Here is a 17,281-nt window from a genome sequence, read left to right as displayed (position 1 = left end):
GGGCCAGCAGAAAAAAGTCATTTTTTTCTTGCATCAGATTTTCTGAGCTGGGTTGTAGCGAGTTTTGTTGCGACGGCGATGTTGTTTTACTGAAGTTGTTCGTCCATTTGAATTTCGAGTTACTATAGATCATCGGCATCAAGCAATCGTCATATCACCATAGATATAAAAAAAAATTATCAAAATAAATATCCAATAGTATATTTTTTTTACTCTGTTCTCATAATGTTCTTGCCTCATATTTATCCTGCTAATTTTACAGACCCATTTCCCGGATATATCCTCCCCCAAGTTTATTTTTGCCCATCCATGTGCTTGATACGAATCTCCACCGCTCTCCTGTGAGCTTCCAGCTCCTCGACCTTGGCCAGCTGCATGACTGCTCCGCCCACGTTGCGAAGACCCTCGGCTGTCAGGTTGGAGCTGGTGATGTGCTTTTGGAATGATCCGAGGTTGACGCCAGAGTACTGCTTGGCGAACCCGTATGTTGCTATACATCCAGTTAGCACAATAACATGGTAAAGGGGGGGGGATCCTGAAAAAGAATCGAGATGAATGTATTGACTTACGTAGTGAGTGGTTTACACCAGCAGAGTAATCTCCAACGCTCTCAGGTGTCCATTCGCCAATGAAGACACTGCCGGCGTTCATGACGAGGTCAACTACCTTGGCGGCATCCTTGATCTGCAGGATCAGATGCTCCGGCGCATATTCGTTGCTGATGCGCATGGCCTCGTCAATAGTCTTGACGAGGACAGAGACGGAGTGAGCGATGGAGCCGCGTACAATGTCCACTCTGGGCAGGGCAATGGCCTGGTTGTGAACTTCGTCCTCAATGGCGTTGAGCTGCTCCTCTGTAAGATCAACGGCAATCAAGATCACTTGGCTGTCAACGCCGTGCTCGGCCTGAGAAAGCAGATCCGAGGCCACAAAAGCGGGATTGGCATCCTTGTCGGCGATCACCAGGACTTCAGAAGGACCAGCGGGCATGTCGATGCTCACTCCCGCATTGGTATCGTTGCTGACGTGCATCTTGGCCGCGGTGACGAACTGGTTGCCGGGGCCGAGAATCTTGTCGACCTTGCTGACGCTCTCCGTGCCGTAAGCCATGGCAGCAACGGCCTGTGCTCCACCGGCGAGAACGATACTCTCAGCGCCGACCTTGTGAGCAGCATAGACAATCTCAGGAGTCACACTGCCGTCAGCACGAGGGGGGGAGGCCAGGACAATCTTCTTGCAGCCGGCAACCATGGCAGGGACACCGAGCATGAGAGCTGTGCTGGGCAGAACAGCAGTACCGCCAGGAACATAGAGACCAACACGCTCAATCGGTCTTGAGAAGCGGCTGCAGACAACGCCGGGCATGGTCTCAACCTGGAGCGTCTTGTCGTCCTTCTGGGCGGCGTGGAACTTTCGGATGTTCTCAAAGGAGGTATCGATCGCCTTGATGGTCTCAGGGGAGAGCTCCATCAACTCCTTAGGGAAAGGAGCCTTGAGAACTGGAGATGTAAGTGAAGTGGCCTTTTCAAACTTGTGAGTGTAAGAGAGAACAGCCTTGTCTCCGTTTGTGCGGACATCGTCGATGATAGGGGTTACAATCTTCAGGATGGCATCGGGAGACTTTTGTGAAGGTCGCTTCAGAGTCTCGAGCAGCTCTGCCTCAGTAGCGTTGGCGGAATCGATTCTCTGCATGAGAATCCGATCACTCTTTGGCTTTTCGGCTTCGACAGGCTTGGCCGGGGCAGCGGGAGCAGACGGCTTGATTCCTTCTTTCTCGGCCCATTTGCCCTTGGCATCACCCGTCCTCCTCTTAACCTTCAAGCCCTTTGCGTCCAGGCTGGCGGCGATATCAGCCACGCTCACGCCAGCGCCGACAGCTCTTGTAAGAGCGAAATAGATCAGATCAGCGGCTTCGAATGCAATCTCCTGAGGAGTCTTGGCATCGCATAGCTCCTCGGCCTCTTCCATAATTTTTGCCCTCAAAAGCTTCTCATCGGAGAATAGTCTGGCAGTGTATGAACCAGCAGGAGCAGATTCTTTCCTTGACTTGAGGGTTTGCTCCAGTCTTGCAATGCCTGTCAGCTCACCAAAGCAGCCGAATTGCTCGAGGTGGCAGAATCGGCCCTTCTGATTTACAACAAACTTGAGTGTGTCATTGTCGCAGTCCAATGCAATGCGGACGAGCTCCTGAGTGTCGCCAGAGGTAGCTCCCTTAACCCACAGTCCTCGCTTACGGCTCTGGTAAACGCCCGTCTGAGTCCTCAAAGCTTCCAAAATGCTCTCCTCGCTTGTATAAGCCAGTCCAAGCGCTATTCCGTGGACGTCAGTAACCACCGTGGGGATGAGACCATCGGCGCGATCCGACTTCCAGTATGTCGCAATGACCTTGGAAAGCAGAAGCTTGCTACCGTCGGACTTATCGGTCGTCAATCCGGTCGAGGGCAGGATCGGAATCGCGTTGCACTTCTGAGCAACCTGGATGAACTGCTCGAGAGCGACTTCCGGCACCGGCTTCAGATAGAGAACCTTGAGCTTCTTGGCTCGGGCCTCTTCGGCAAACTTGTTGACATTGGCAGCTGTGGGGTCAAAGTCCTTGATCAAGAGGCCGTGCTCGGAAGCAGCAGACAGATCGAGCTTCGAAACAGCGGGCAGGACTCTCGCTCCAAGCTCGGCATATTGCGAGAGCGACTCTGGCGCAACGAATGCCGTGCGTGCCCCGCCGTCAAGCAGCGCATACACATCGTCTGTGGACTCGATGGACGTGGCATCGATGTGGGCGTGGAACTCGGAGCTGTGGCGGCTGAAAAATCGAGAGAGCTTTTCCAGGATCTTGGGAGTGGCCTCGAGGAACGGGCTGGCGAGGATGGAAACCTCTTCGCGGTTGAGGCCGTCGAGGTTGGCCAATCCCGGAGGAATGGCCACACTGACAAGGAACGGCAGGGGAAGCACCGTTTCCATGAGGGGCAGAAGTGGGATGTCGATGTCGATTGCAGCACAGCAACGACGGGAGATGTGAATTGGTGAATTGAAGGAATTAATAGAGGCAGAGAATCAAGAGAAATATGATCCCGAGCCTGGCCATCAATGAGTCAAGCCTATCGTCTGAAAAACAACTCGAATGACTGGGACCGGCACCTGAATCGGCGGCAGTTCAATTTTTTGGTGGGGTCGCCACCAGCTGTCCTGCTGCAAGCGTGCGCTGAATCTTTTTTTTCCAGAGCCTCGAGCCCCTCCAAGGCCACTGCAGGCGCGGCGATTACAGCCGGTCACATCCACTGAATTGCGACGCTGCCATTGGGCTGAATTTAAGGTGTGGTCTGTGCACGCCGAGCACAGCAATTGCGCTGCCGGATTAATAATGGTCCGAGGGCGACTGCATTGCACCGCGACCGACCGCGAACCATCCAATTGCTCGGCTGCGATTCTTTAAGCTACAGCTCGCGAGATGCATTGCAGAGTCGCAAGTTGATTTGTTCGTTGTTCTGATATGTGTTGCCGTGCTGATACCCAAGGAGAAGATTATTTTTGATACCAATCCTCCCGATATCCCTTGTTGCTGGAGCCTGCACTGGATCTGTGTCGCCTCACTTTCACTTTATATCGGCCAGCTCCAGCTCTCATTCAGGCCGGCAGATCGCATAACTCTTCGCTCGCCCTATTCCGATACCATTTCCGACCATGTCTTCGAGTCAGCCTCAGACAAATGGCGTGACAGCTTCGTCCGCCAACACATCTCAAACAATCCCCAATACTCAAACCACGACCACAAGCCAACCCCCGGCCGCTTCTTCTTCTCAACCCCCACAGCCTTCGACACATCAACCGCCTTCTGCCGCACCCAAACCGCGCGACGCACGCCTTGTTGAGCTCCTGCTCACTTCGCAGGGAGTCACATCCTATGAGCAGCGAGTGCCTCTCCTGCTCCTGGACTTTGCCTACCGACATACCTCTTCCGTCCTCAGCGATGCACTGCACCTCTCCGGCGATCCATACGTTACACAGGCTGGATCTAAGCCCTCAGCCTCCGGCGCAGGTGCCACTGCTGCTCCGTCAGGCGACGCCAGCGTCAGCGCAAATGCTGTCAAGGTTGCCATCGCCGCCCGCCTAGGCTACCAATTCCGCGGAGGAAGCAGTGGAGGCGGTATCAGCAAAGAGTACATGCAGGAGCTGGCGCGAGAGCGAAACAAGATTGCTCTGCCAAAGATTGTGCCAAACGAATGGGGTGTTCGGCTGCCAAGCGAAAGATTTGTTCTCAGTGGGACAAGCTGGGGACTCAAGGACATGTGGGATGAGGATGATATGGATGAGGATGAGGAGAGCTCAGCTTCTCAGCAAGGCGATGCCATGGAGGGCATTGAAGGACCAGACCCTGAAGATATCGGCGGTGATGGCGTTGAAGGAGGGACGGTAGACGATGTCTTTGGTGACGATGTGGATGCAGAGATGGCCGAGGAGAGCTAGGCCCAGCACTGCATTTTCATCGGATGGCTCTGAACCTTGGATCTTTTGCCAGGATTGTTTGATGTTGGGCGTTTTAGGCGTTGGAAGAAAGGATTGCAAGATGTGTAGAGGGTTTACATGCCCCTCTCTCTATATATACCTGGTAGTATCTATATCGATCCACCTCATAATAAGAGGATGATTACTTGCCTGGCTCTATGAAGCATATGCCAACTTACAAAAACGTAGCAGCATGCCTGATTTACTTACAGGTGAATGCGAGCCGTTCACCGTTGCATATTGCCACTGGTAGCTTCGTCTTATTAACAATTAGGATCTAGAAGCTGCACCATTGTCCAGACGGAAACAAAACCTTCATCACATGCATCTCTGCGCGCACAGCACCTGGTTTTAATAATGTGGGAAATTTATGGTACACTAGGCCTGTAAAACGGTATCTCATACACTCTATACCCGGGTCTTTGCTTTTTTTTAGACAATTCCTCCTCCCCCTTCTTCGGTTTTGTGTCCACTCTACCCTTAGAACTTAGGCTTCATGGTGTTCCTCAGTCGCTGGTAATCGAACAGACCCTCAATCTTGCCGACGGCGCTGATGGCGATGTCCTTGTCCCACAGGTATCGGTTAGCAAAGTCGGTGACATCCTTGTCGGTGATGGCATCGATCTTGCGCTCGATCTCGCCGGGGCTGGCGCGGCGGCCAGTGGTGATCAGCTGGCGACCGATGTCCTCGGCAACAGCGGTGGTGCCGTCCAGGGACAGCAGGATAGAAGCCTTCAGCTGCGCCTTGGCGCGCTCGACCTCGGCTTGGCTGACGTTGGTGCAGAGACGCATCCACTCGCGGATGGAGAAGTGGACAAGGTCGTCCAGGCGGGTGGTGTTGTCAGTGACGAGGTAGATACCCCAGAGACTATCAGAGCAGTTAGTTCATCATCTTTTCTCTTTCATTCGCTGCTTTAAACTTACCCAGTGTCGCTGTAGCTGGTGGAGAAGCTCATGAAGCTGTTGGCCAGCTCATGCTTGTGGACGTAGCCGCTCAGCTTGCTGCCCTGGTGAGGGGCGTTACCCATGGCCTTGTCGTAGTTGCCAACAATGGCCTGAGCGACGAGAGCAGTGTAGTAATCCTCAGAGTTCCAGCTAACACCCTCGACGGCGATGGCAACGTTGGCAGTGGCCATGGTGTCGTCACGAACACGGACATCAGAGCCAACAAAGTCAGCCTTCTGCTTGGACAGGAGGTAAGCCTCAGTCTGGGGTCCCTGGCTGGCAAGGCCGGAGAAGTGCTTCTCGGCAAGCTCAACCAGCTGCTCGTGAGGAACGCCACCGGCAGCAGCGAGAACCATGCGGTCCGCAGTGTAGTTGTTCTTGATGTAGTTGGTGAGCTCGGTGCGGGTAATGTCACGGATGTTCTGGCGGGGTCCAAGGATGGTGCGGCCAAGAGGCTGGTGCTGGAAAGCAGTGGCGTGCAGGTGGTCAAAGACAACCTCCTCAACCTGCTTCTCAACCTCCTCGGACTCTCGGAGAATGACGTCGCGCTCGCGCTCGATGGCGGAAGGCTCGAGCTTGGAGTTTTGCAGGATATCGGACAGGATGTCGACGGTCTGAGGAACATCGGAGTTGAAGGCCTTGGCGAAGTAGACGGTGTTCTCGCGCTGACGGTCGTGTTAGTGGTTCGATTTTTTTCTCGATGCGCTTATTGCGAGTGAGGAAAAATAAGACCAACCGAGGTGTAGGCATTCAGGTGGCCACCCATGTTCTCAATCTCGAGCTCCAATTGATGCTGCGATCGCTTTGCGGTACCCTTGAAACAATTGTCAGCCTTTCCGGGCTCTTATGATGCCATATTGGGACATCCCACCTTGAAGGCCAGGTGCTCGAGGAAGTGGGCAGTGCCGTTGGTCTCGTTGGTCTCAGCGCGGGAACCAGCGTCAATCCACATGCCGACGGTGGAAGTCTGAGCCCATGGTGAGTACTCGGTGGCGACCTGGTGCTCGTACGTTAGCAAGACGGGTGTTCATGACCACGATACACGGCCAATTGGCCCTCGGAGTTGGCGCTCACGGTCAAGCCGTTCTTGAGAGTCGTCGTCTGGGTCTTGCCCACGGTCGAGGGCGTAGCAAAGCCTCGTCGCAGAGATCCGGCGGCTGAGAGGCCCGAACGGGCTCGCAGGCCTTGCGACAAGTTCAAAGCTAATCTGCGGGACGCCATGGCGGAGGTTTGGGGGATTAATGGTCAATTGAGCGGTTTGATGAAATCTTTCCACTGCTCGGCAAGAAGCTTTACTAGGCGGGTTGTGGCCTTAGTTTCGAGGTTTCGGCCTGCTTAGTCATTCCGACCAGCTCCGATGCCCGACCACACCGAAGCAGCAGGCCAATCAGGAGCGCGAATTTACTAACAGCATCATCCGAGCCAACTCCACCATGAAGAATGCACGTATATTCACGATGATACAAAGTACACACATTCCTACACAATGGGGCAAAATGGACTGCGAAAGAACAAATTACGACTTTCAGACTAATTATTTAGAGTAGGAATTGAAAGTGACGATTTCAAACAATGGTGTTCATCTACTGTTAATGAATGCCCACTTCGATGTCTACACGGGCTTGCGTACCTGTACCTTGGGATGTGTTGGTACCTAATGGCACGATTAGAAGTAGTTGCCCTATAGAATTAAAGTATGGGTTGCACAAGTTATAGAGGGAAATGACCAAAATGACGCTGTCATCATCTTATTTACTTCTTATGCCATAAAAGTTCAGGGGCTTTCTTCTGCACTTCTTCACCCCTCTCTCCGCCCCTCCTTAAGGCCTCCTTGCTGTTTCTTGCGGGGAAGCCATCGTCACTGTTAGTGTTTCCTCACTGCATGCATGCATCTCACTCTCCCATGCCCAACACTTATATGCCTTTCTCTAATAGTCAGTCAAACTTGTGAAGTCTCTCTCTTCTGAATAAAGAATTCTGCCATTTACTCGTCTGACCTAAACATCTTCGTTTGAACGCAACCTGCTCCACCCAACAACAGGAACCAAGCGTACCTTCACCCAGCTGATCAACTAATCATCTGCTACCTGTGTAGAACAATCCCAATGGCGCCTGAAACATATGATTTTGCAAACGACTTCAAGACTCTTTATATACCAAAGCAAAAACCTGAACCAGCTCCTGTGGCCGAAAACATGAAAGCGTTGATCCAAAGCTACCCACCTTTGAGCCAGGTAACGCCAGTGGAAAGCTCTGACAGCGTCTCATTCACTGCTTTGTTAGAGATACCAAAGTTTCGAGCTGAAGAGAGCTGGGAACTTTCTCTCTGGCATTCAATTGATGGAGCGGACTGGACCGACGGTGAAATACCTAGGATAAAGAGCACCGATGCGCCTCAAGCTCTCCATATCGAATCAGACGCCGTCTCTAGGATATACTTTGCAACAAAATTGTCTTTTAAGAAATCTCTACAGTTCACTATCAAATTTCGCCCCAATGTCAATGACCCCTGGAGATGGATCCGTGATGAGCAAGGGGTGGAGGATGGCCACATTGTGCTACTCCCCGCTCCCACCGAGTCTGACAATTTGGCCGACCTTATTTATGGACTTGATCCAGCATGGAAAGTTACGTCTCGCATGAGCCAAGCACCAAAAACTCAACTATGGTCTCTTGAAACTGCAGTGCCTCCCGGAGAAAACGATTTATCTTCGTACACTGATGTTGAGCTGGGAACACCTTGGGGTTCTTTTCTTAGGTCAGCAGTGACAAGTCTTTTCTTCAAACTATTTCCTCACTGTTTGGAAATGATATAGCAGTGCCTAACCCGGTAGATTTTAGGTGGTTTGCTATTGTTCGACTTTGGTCTCCATGGTTAGCACCACGCCATGGAAAGACACACTTCTCGCTTGATAAGGATGCTATACTATTGGCTTTCCAGAGCCCAGAAGGCAGAAATATGGTTTTGCTCGCTGTCTCTGGTATAAATGATTTAGTGCCAGTTTTCCAACACACTTCCAGTGGTGCTGTCTCGGTAAATGTACGAAACGACTCCCTTTCGGATGAGAAGGTTGTTATTCTCGTGTCCGAAGGAAATGATTTCGAAAGAGCCGTTGCAGCTGTGATGTACCACGCAAGGACACTTGTGATGAGATCACGAAGCACAAACCAAACTCTAGAAACCGAATTCAAAACTCTTACTGACGCAGTTCGACCGGAGTGGCTCGAGAATTGGTATGATGGGCTTGGCTTCTGTTCGTTGTCCAATTTCTTCCCTTCATTTGGTTAACATAGGCTAATGGCTCTCTAGGTACATGGAATGCACTTGGTCAGAGGCTCACCGAGGAAAAGATCCTTGATGCAATTGACAAACTCGAAAAGCACCACATAAACATCACGTCTCTCATAATTGACGATAACTGGCAGTCAATTGACTACCAAGGTCCTAGTCAGTTTCAATACGGATGGGTCGATTTCGAGGCCGAACCACAAGGCTTTCCAAACGGCTTAAAGGCAGCTATTACCAAAATCCGCCAAAGAAGTCCCAACATCCAACACATTGCGGTTTGGCATGCACTTTTGGGATACTGGGGCGGTATCTCACCCGATGGAAAGCTCGCTAAGAAATACAAGACGGTTGAAGTTGTTCGCGAAGAAGCTAAACGACGCAATCTACCACTGGGCGGCAAGATGACGGTGATTGCCAAGGAAGACGTTCCCCAATTCTATGAAGACTTTTACAAATTTCTTTCCGATGCTGGCGTTGATGGCGTCAAAACAGACGCGCAGTTCATGGTCGACATGTGGCTCAGCGCTTCCGTCAGACGCGAGCTCATCAACACATATCTTGATACGTGGAACCTCACTTCTCTTCGCTACTTCAGCGTCAAGGCTATATCCTGCATGTCGCAAATCCCACAGGCGCTATTCAATTCTCAGATGCTGCCGAATCGGCCTGCTTTGCTCGTCCGCAATTCAGATGACTTCTTCCCGCAAATTCCCTCGTCTCACCCTTGGCATGTGTGGACAAATGCCTACAACAGCATTTTTATGGAATATTTAAACGTTCTTCCTGATTGGGACATGTTTCAAACGGTGCATGATTACTCTGGTTTCCACGCTGCCGCGAGATGTGTTAGTGGAGGGCCGATTTATATAACAGATGTTCCTGGGGAGCACAATATTGACCTGATAAAGCAAATGACGGGTGTGACTCCCAAGGGGAAAACTGTCATCTTCCGGCCAAGTGTCCTAGGGAAGTCTATTTATCCTTATATTGGCTATGATGACGACTTACTCCTCAAAGTGGGCAGTTATCATGGTACGTGAAATATCCAAAGCGGCTGAACTCGTTTCACTAACTTCGTTTAGGAGCGTCGGAGACTGGCACATCAATGGTTGCCATTTTCAACATCTCAGCACGTCCTCTTACCGAACTCATACCCCTTTCCTGCTTCCCGGGCACAGTACCCTCTCTGCATTATGTCGTACGAGCCCATGTTTCAGGAAAGACGTCGAGTCCTATGAACCTTGGAGACCCAACTTCGCTTATCACCGGATCTTTGGATGTGCGAGGATATGAGATTCTCACAGCATTCCACGCCGTACCTCTGACAGGTCAGAAACATGGAGACATGTGGGTGGCGAATCTTGGGCTTATTAGCAAGATGACTGGAGGTGTGGCCATCGAGGCCGGCAGTGTTGCCCTGAAGGAGAACGGAAGGGTGTTGGTTGATGTCAAGTTGAAGGCTTTGGGTGTTTTTGGTAAGTGAAGCAAGACAAATCTCAGTTAGAGCATGGTTTCTAACAAGAGTTCCCCTTCAGGTGTTTATATCTCTGCATTACCCGACCTGGTTCTCAATGAAGATTTCATAGTTATGCTTCAGGATCAGGCGATTCCAGTCGGGGCTGTGCGTGTCTCGCAAAATGATGGGCATGTACTTGAAGTAGACATCGAGAAAGCTTGGGCGGATATGAAGCTGGAGCCTGGACTAAAGGACGAAGTCGAAGTCAAGGTCAGCTTTGCCAGTTGATATTGACGTAGCTTGTGCTTGGAATACAGCTATTGAGTAGAAGCAGTAGAATTAACGAAGTGATGCCAAAATGCGCCCGCCTCCAGCCTACATGGTAATAGATAGACAATGATTCATCATGTTGCAAAAAGTAGTTTTTTATGATCTACGCATACCTCAGGATGTCTGATCAGGTTTTAGTTGCAGGATCCTCCTGCTCTCAAAATACATGTAGTTACATAGCATTAACATCTCTCTTCCAACTCCGTACGCCATTATCCTCCACCAGAAACATAGCCCCCAAGATTAGGAATTATCCTCTATTTGCATCGCTTCTCGACAATGCCCGGTCCGTTTTCCTCATACTCCTTCTTGGATATCCACATCTGATGGAAAGTACCCAGACTGGCCAGAATGCTGCCGCCGATCCAAGCACCGAATCTACGCTCGCTCGACAAGCCGGCCGCGTGAATCTTGATCTTCAATCCCGGATACATGGCTGTCAGCTCATTGTTGAGTCGGTCGTTGAAGCCGTTGATCAAGCTTGTGCTACCAGTAACGACAACATTAGCGAGAAGGTTGCCCCGAAGATCAACATCAATGGCGTTGAGAGCAGAGCGGATAAGCTCAGGGATAGTCTGAGCCTTGGTGAGACGCTCCGCCTCGGGAACGGGGTATCCGGCGTTCTCATCCCACATTCCCTCGGCCACCTTGAATCGCTGCTCGCGCCACATCTGGTTGTAGCCATCGGGCATCTCAAATACGCGGCCAGGCTGTGACTTGATGTACTCCTCGTTCCCAGCGGCACCATACCGTCCGGGGCCACGCCAAACCTCGACGACGGACTCTTTGAACTCGGTGAGCAGTCGCTCCTCTTCGAATGCTCGGAAGGAGTCATGAATCTTGTATGGGAATTCGCGTAGTCGTGCCTGGGCGGGGGCGAGGGCATCGACAGGAGTCTTGTTCTCAACCATGAATGTCGGGATCAAGTCGACCTTGGGCTCAGAGGTTTCCCACATGTTGCGGATCTGCGAAGACAGCCACAGGCCACCTGCAGGTGATCGCTGGATAGATCTCTTGAGAACCATGCCGTCGTGGATAGCTGTGACGGAGGTGTTTGCGCCACCGATATCGATGACAAGAGCCGTCGCTTTGCCAGCAGCGAAGGCAGATAGAACAGGTGTCCGGCTCAACCAAAAGGCCGGGGTCCCCCAGCTCTCCATGCTAAGCTCAATAGCCTTTTCACGCGCCTTGGGCGAGTTCCAGGGAGCTTCTGTCATCAGCAATGGAAACTCCTCCAGAGGCTTTTCCTGACCCTCGATCTCCTCCATCGCGACATCGCCCTCGCCATCCTGGTCTTTCACGTCGTCATTCAATCCATTCTTGGACGGAGGCGTCTGTCTCTCGGGCTGCAGGCGCTTAACCAGCATAAACTCCCACATCTTGGCGGCGACATCCCAATCCTCCACAACGCTGTCCTTGTTCATGTAGTTGCGGACCTCGAAGTCGCCGCGCGGGATGATGCACTCATCGCCAAACAGGTCTCGCGGGGGATCGCTGGTGATGTGGCCGTAGAAGGACGGCAGGATTGATTTGGGAACATCTTCGCCGGCAAAACCTGCTCGCGTGTTACAGTAGCCGGGGTCGAGAACGAGGGCAGAGACCTCATCTGTACTCCAATACCATTAGCTCAACTGTCTTGCTCAACTCGTCTGGATTTCGCCCTGTCAAAAGGCAGTGTCGGTGTCACTACAAACGCACCTCCGCCGTAAATGTCGGTTGGCTGCGCCGACGTGGGCAAAGGCTGCTGGGCCATGATTGCGATGCTTGTGATAACGGCCAATTGGTCGAGATGGCCCAAAAGTTGCGTCTAGTTTCTAGTGGGAACGTCGCGCTTGTGAGGGAGGTTGGAGGTACAAGAGGAATGGCGCGTCGGAATAAATTTCAGCCTGGCCTGGCCTTTGGTTGGTGTTGCGCTTGGCTCAGCCAGTGAGCGTCATGCATTTGGCGGGGTGTCTCCAATTACGGGGGAGCTCGGCGCTGGAGAAAAAAAAAAGAAAATAAATATCGCCCACACAGTCCGGACGAGGCACAAATTTGCATCCTGCAAAGCATCTGGACTCCAGATCTTTGGATGTGCATTGCATCTATACCTGCAATTGATTTTGCGCGTGAGGCATATGGTGCAGTGCCGTCGCTATGTTTGTAAGTAACTGATTCATTTTTATTTTCTATTACTCTTTCTTTCCCATCATGATGAACACGCATTCTCGCTTCAGAACCGCTGCGATTGAAACGGCTTCGGCTGTTGGAGATAAACAACTTGCTATTTACTGATCCTCTCGAATTATCATTCATTTCTTGGAACTAAGCCCTTACCACGTATGGCAAAAGCTAATTCGTTCTGATCAGAAGAGATGAGGTCCGCCAGTTGCATGAGACTGGCCCGCCAGTCTGCTGCGTTGAATAGTAGCTCAAGGTCTTGTGGCCCTAGAGCTACACTTGTTAGTGCACCATGGAGATGGGCTCTCAGCAGACAACCAACCCGAGCTCTGTCCGCCAAGCCTGGTATTCGGATTAACGAGTCTTCGAGGTTTGTCAAGGAGGAGCAGGAGGAGCATGACGTTGTCTCGCCATTCAAGAGACATCGCCAGAAGGAGCTGCAAGAGGACCAAAAGAGCGAAAATCCGCTATACCCCGAGGCTTATCCTCGATTAGAATCGTCTTCCATTAGGAAGAGCGTCCCTGAGTTCTTGCAGGCGTCTCAACATGAGCTTTCGAACGAGCCTGTCACTTTGTCTGGGCGGATTCGGTCGAAGCGTGTTGTGGGAAGCTCGCTCATCTTCCTCGACATTACCAACGAATTCCAAAAAGTTCAGATCATGATCAACAAGAGCAAAGTTGCTTCAGAGGAAGAGTCGCGTGTTCATAAATTCCGCCTTCTTAAAAACTTGATTCAAGTTGGAGACCATATATGTAGGCCTATTGAGCTCCTCTTCCTGTCTCTTCCGAGGCTAATTAATTGGTAGCGGCCACTGGTGTTGCCACTCGTACAAACACGGGACAGCTCTCGCTAGAGGCTCGAGAGTTGCCTGAGCTGCTGTCCCCATCCATGGAGCAAGTCCCTGAGAAGCTCACGGATCCCAAGACCAAAATGCAAGAGCGCCATGTCGATATGTTGGTGAATCGTGATGTCGTCGACATCCTGAGGCTGCGTGCCGAGATCATGAAGCAGATCCGGGATCACTTCCACTCCAAACGATTCCTTGAATTCCAAACACCAATTCTTGCTGAGAACGCCGGCGGTGCGGTCGCCCGGCCGTTTGTGACCCGAGCTACAGAATTCCGAGGCAAAGATCTTGCGCTCAGGATCGCGCCCGAGTTATGGTTGAAGCGCCTTGTCGTCGGAGGCGTAGACAAGGTCTTTGAGATGGGACCTGCCTTCCGAAACGAAGGCGTCGATGCCACTCACAATCCCGAGTTCACAATGTGTGAATTCTACAGTGCATATACCAATTTACCTGATCTCATCAAGGAGACAGAAGAGTTGATATATAGCCTTGCAAAGCACTCTCAAGAGCTGATATCAACACAGCTTACTACTCTGCCACCTATCGATCTCAGCAAGTTTACTAGGCCCTTCAAGCAAGTGGAATTTATCCCTGCTCTAGAGGAAGCCATTGGGATTCGCTTCCCGAAGCTTACTGCGGAAGATGGCGCCCTTCCCGAGCTCCTCGCAATCCTGAAGCTCTCAGGGATTGAGATTCCCGGCGAGGTGCCCACGTCTCTACCAAAGCTCCTTGATCGACTCGCCGCGACGTATCTGGAGCCCATGTCCTTTACGGAGCCTATCCTGATCACGCACCATCCTGCCTGCATGTCGCCCCTTGCAAAGAGCTTCCTTTGCCCAAAGACATATCAACTGGTGTCTGCACGTGCAGAGCTCTTCATCGGCGGCCGAGAGCTCGCCAACATGTACGAAGAGGAGAACAACCCGGAGGAGCAGAAACGAAAACTTGCCGTCCACCGCAGCCTCGTCAACAAACCTGACGGCACTGTAGGATTCGCAGAGCCGGCGGCTTTGGACAGTGACGCCGCCGATGCCAACGCAGAGATTGTTGAAGTTGAAGAGGATGAGTGGGAAGCCTCCCCGCTTGACCAAAGTTATGTAAAGGCCCTCGACTATGGCCTTCCCCCCACTGGTGGTTGGGGATGCGGCGTCGAGCGTCTGGTGATGCTCTTTTCCGGCGCCAACCGCATCAGCGACTGTTTGAGCTTCGGCACGATACGGAATGTCGTTGGGCTGTCAGCTGATGAGAAGGGTAATGAGAAATAGACGCTACGATTCCCATGAATAGACTTGGAATGTGCGGATTGTATAGGTACTACAGTAAATACCATGTAAGAGTATGAGGAGAATATTTGTACAATATGATAAAGGGACATAGATTCTATTGCCAAATGGATCCACAAGATGTGTGCTGTATATTGGATATCGTGCTTAAACTAATCGTCAAATCCACCCCATTCACCATCTCCCTTGCCCTTGGCACCATCTTTATCATCATCGACCTCCAACTTCCTCTTCTTGCTTCCCTCAATAGCACCCTTCCTGTTATGCTCCTTGCGCCGCTCGTATCCGCTCTTGGATGTAATCATGGCCTTGTTTCCACTCCTTCTCGACTCAACACCCCTCTCCTTGAGCTTCTTCCTGTCCTCCTTGCCCACGTTCGGCAGCGCATCAAGCAGCCATTTCTGCACTCCAGCCTCGTCCCCTGTCTTGCCGGCCTGCTTTTCACTCTCGGCAATGACATTGGCCACAGTCTTGACAAAAGGAATATCCTCCTTGGTATAGAATGTGACGGCTATGCCGCCCTCTCGACCAGCTCGCCCCGTCCTTCCTGCACGGTGCACGTAGGCGGCACTCGAGCCGGGCACGTCGTAGTTCAAGACTCCGTTGACGCCAGCAAAATCAACACCTCGGGCTAGGACATCAGTCGTGATGAGAACCCAAATCTCGCCAGCCCGGAACTTGCGCATGATGGCTGCTCGGGCTGCATCTGGAAGACCACTATGCAAAGCAGCTATTCTAGACGAACCGCCTGCCTCAAGCGGGATATCATACTTGAGTTCCTCTTGCAGTGCAGTAGCTCGATCAATAGTCTGCGTAAACACGAGAAAAGGTGGCCGCAATGGCGGTCCCGAGTCAATGCTCGAAGTAGGCCGCAAGAGCTGCCGCAGAGCGAGAAGCTTTCCCTGTTCGCTCGCAGTGTAAATCAGCCTGTGCACAATATTGGGCACGGCCGTATCCTTTAGGCCGACAACCAAGCGAACCAGTGGCCTTTGGGGAATGCTCAAAGACTCAGCCCTCGAAGCCAGCCTTTCCGTAACCAGCGTCTCGATATTGGAGCCCATGGTTGCGGACCAGAATGAAAGTCCAAGATCTGGGTTGCTGCAGGCCGTCCAGATACCAAGAGTTTGTTCGCGGAACAACGGGTCGAGGAGAACATCGGCTTCGTCCAGTATCAGGTTTCGGACGGTGGGTAAGACCTTTTGAGTGTTCGCTGACCCAGACGTTAGGAAGTTGAGCAGCAGAAGAGGTGTTGTAATCAAAATGTCCACTTTTGACACCACTTTCGGCCTCGCATCTTTTTCTTCTTCCTCTTCGTCCTCTTCTTCGGACTCCTCCGCCTTTTCTTCTTCCTCATCTGAGCTGTCTTCGCCGATATCTTGGCTCTCGGCAGCAAGAATCATGCCCTTTCTCATGCCGACCACCTTGAGTCCAGTTCCCTTCACCAACTGATTGCCAACATTGACAATCTGGTAGGCAAGCTCTCGGGTTGGCACAATGACAATGGCCTCGAGCTCATGAATACCATGTAGCTTATCCTGCGCTCTCCTCCTCATAATGTTGTTGATTGTTGGCACAAGAAAGCTAATCGTCTTTCCGCTTCCAGTTGGCGCAACAGCCAGCAAATCAACACCATTCTCCAGTCCCTGTTCCTCACTCAAGGCCACGTCAGGCCGAATCAGCAACGGCATGCTTCCCATCTGGACCTCCGTCGGTATTTTATAGCCCTGATACGACAGGTTCTCAGCCACCCGTCGAGAGAGGTTGTATGTGCTTCGCAGTTGGCCAAAAGACTCCAATGGCTGCGGCGCCAACTGCGGCTTCTTGTCCTTCTTGACCTCAACAACAGCCTTCTTCTTCTTAGACTTCTTGACCTTGTGTTGCTCCTCTCGCTTATACAGCAGCGTGACCTTGAGTCGATGCGATCGCAGCAATTGGCGACACTCATCCGCACTCAGCAACTTGGCCGCCTCAACGACGGGGCTCGCCGCTCGCTTGCCCTTTTTCGACTCGGCCTTTGCAGGTTTCGACTCGGCAACGTCCTTGGGCGCAAAGAAGTCGACTTCCGGAAGCACCTCGGGGATCTTGTTCTCGGGCTCTTCGACATCGCGCTTTCGCTTGTGGCCGCGAACTTCGTCGTGGTAGAGCTGCGGGTTCGTCTTTGTCCCCGAGGACGGGAGTTTGCCCACGGCGCTGCCGCCTGAGAGCGAGGATTTTGCGCTCTTTTTGGTGCCGCGCGACAAGACTTTGAGGATATCCATTGTGTGGGAGGCGCGACAAGAAAAGAAATTGTCGTGGTTTGCGCCTGGTTTACCAAGGATGCTCAAGGATTTTTTTTGGGCTGCTGGTTTGTATGTAGAAATTTTGTAGCTCAGCCGTGCAACTTTTTTTACTGCAAGGCTGTAGTGGGGTGAGCCGCTACAAGATGGCGCTAAACCACTTGGGCTCAGCAATGGATGATTGAGCATCAACA

The 17,281-nt window shown here is 51.9% G+C and overlaps 7 protein-coding genes across 7 annotated transcripts; 3 read left to right on the top strand and 4 right to left on the bottom strand.

The window, feature by feature from the left end:
* Positions 1–293: 293 nt before the first annotated feature.
* M431DRAFT_495281 (hypothetical protein) lies at positions 294–2,958 on the bottom strand (the record flags this gene model as incomplete). Its single annotated transcript, XM_024917341.1, has 2 exons — positions 294–490; positions 570–2,958. The coding sequence occupies 2 exons, from the start codon at positions 2,956–2,958 to the stop codon at positions 294–296; spliced, it is 2,586 nt and encodes an 861-aa protein (XP_024774724.1).
* An 867-nt stretch (positions 2,959–3,825) lies between these two features.
* M431DRAFT_67728 (hypothetical protein) lies at positions 3,826–4,323 on the top strand (the record flags this gene model as incomplete). Its single annotated transcript, XM_024921741.1, has 1 exon — positions 3,826–4,323. A coding segment is annotated over one exon (498 nt), but the record flags the coding sequence as incomplete, so codon positions are not given.
* Positions 4,324–4,980: 657 nt separating this feature from the next.
* Positions 4,981–6,666, bottom strand: M431DRAFT_85598 (hypothetical protein; the record flags this gene model as incomplete). Its single annotated transcript, XM_024923570.1, has 5 exons — positions 4,981–5,368; positions 5,425–6,110; positions 6,182–6,259; positions 6,317–6,442; positions 6,520–6,666. The coding sequence occupies 5 exons, from the start codon at positions 6,664–6,666 to the stop codon at positions 4,981–4,983; spliced, it is 1,425 nt and encodes a 474-aa protein (XP_024774722.1).
* An 884-nt stretch (positions 6,667–7,550) lies between these two features.
* On the top strand, positions 7,551–10,478 carry M431DRAFT_86247 (glycoside hydrolase family 36 protein; the record flags this gene model as incomplete). The annotated part of the gene is made up of 5 exons (XM_024923652.1): positions 7,551–8,203; positions 8,287–8,699; positions 8,756–9,766; positions 9,817–10,209; positions 10,270–10,478. The coding sequence occupies 5 exons, from the start codon at positions 7,551–7,553 to the stop codon at positions 10,476–10,478; spliced, it is 2,679 nt and encodes an 892-aa protein (XP_024774721.1).
* Positions 10,479–10,777: 299 nt separating this feature from the next.
* Positions 10,778–12,273, bottom strand: M431DRAFT_84596 (hypothetical protein; the record flags this gene model as incomplete). The annotated part of the gene is made up of 2 exons (XM_024923451.1): positions 10,778–12,126; positions 12,219–12,273. 2 exons carry the CDS (start codon positions 12,271–12,273, stop codon positions 10,778–10,780), a joined length of 1,404 nt encoding a protein of 467 aa, XP_024774720.1.
* A 601-nt stretch (positions 12,274–12,874) lies between these two features.
* M431DRAFT_482206 (hypothetical protein) lies at positions 12,875–14,793 on the top strand (the record flags this gene model as incomplete). Its single annotated transcript, XM_024916025.1, has 2 exons — positions 12,875–13,433; positions 13,487–14,793. 2 exons carry the CDS (start codon positions 12,875–12,877, stop codon positions 14,791–14,793), a joined length of 1,866 nt encoding a protein of 621 aa, XP_024774719.1.
* A 170-nt stretch (positions 14,794–14,963) lies between these two features.
* M431DRAFT_84826 (hypothetical protein) lies at positions 14,964–17,069 on the bottom strand (the record flags this gene model as incomplete). The annotated part of the gene is made up of 1 exon (XM_024923477.1): positions 14,964–17,069. The coding sequence occupies one exon, from the start codon at positions 17,067–17,069 to the stop codon at positions 14,964–14,966; it is 2,106 nt and encodes a 701-aa protein (XP_024774718.1).
* Between the last annotated feature and the right edge of the window lie 212 nt (positions 17,070–17,281).

This window comes from Trichoderma harzianum (assembly GCF_003025095.1).
Source record: "Trichoderma harzianum CBS 226.95 unplaced genomic scaffold M431scaffold_6, whole genome shotgun sequence".
In the NCBI taxonomy this organism is placed as follows: domain Eukaryota; kingdom Fungi; phylum Ascomycota; class Sordariomycetes; order Hypocreales; family Hypocreaceae; genus Trichoderma; species Trichoderma harzianum.
Note: the sequence above shows the minus strand (reverse complement) of the source record. Positions and strands in the feature narration are given on the sequence as shown.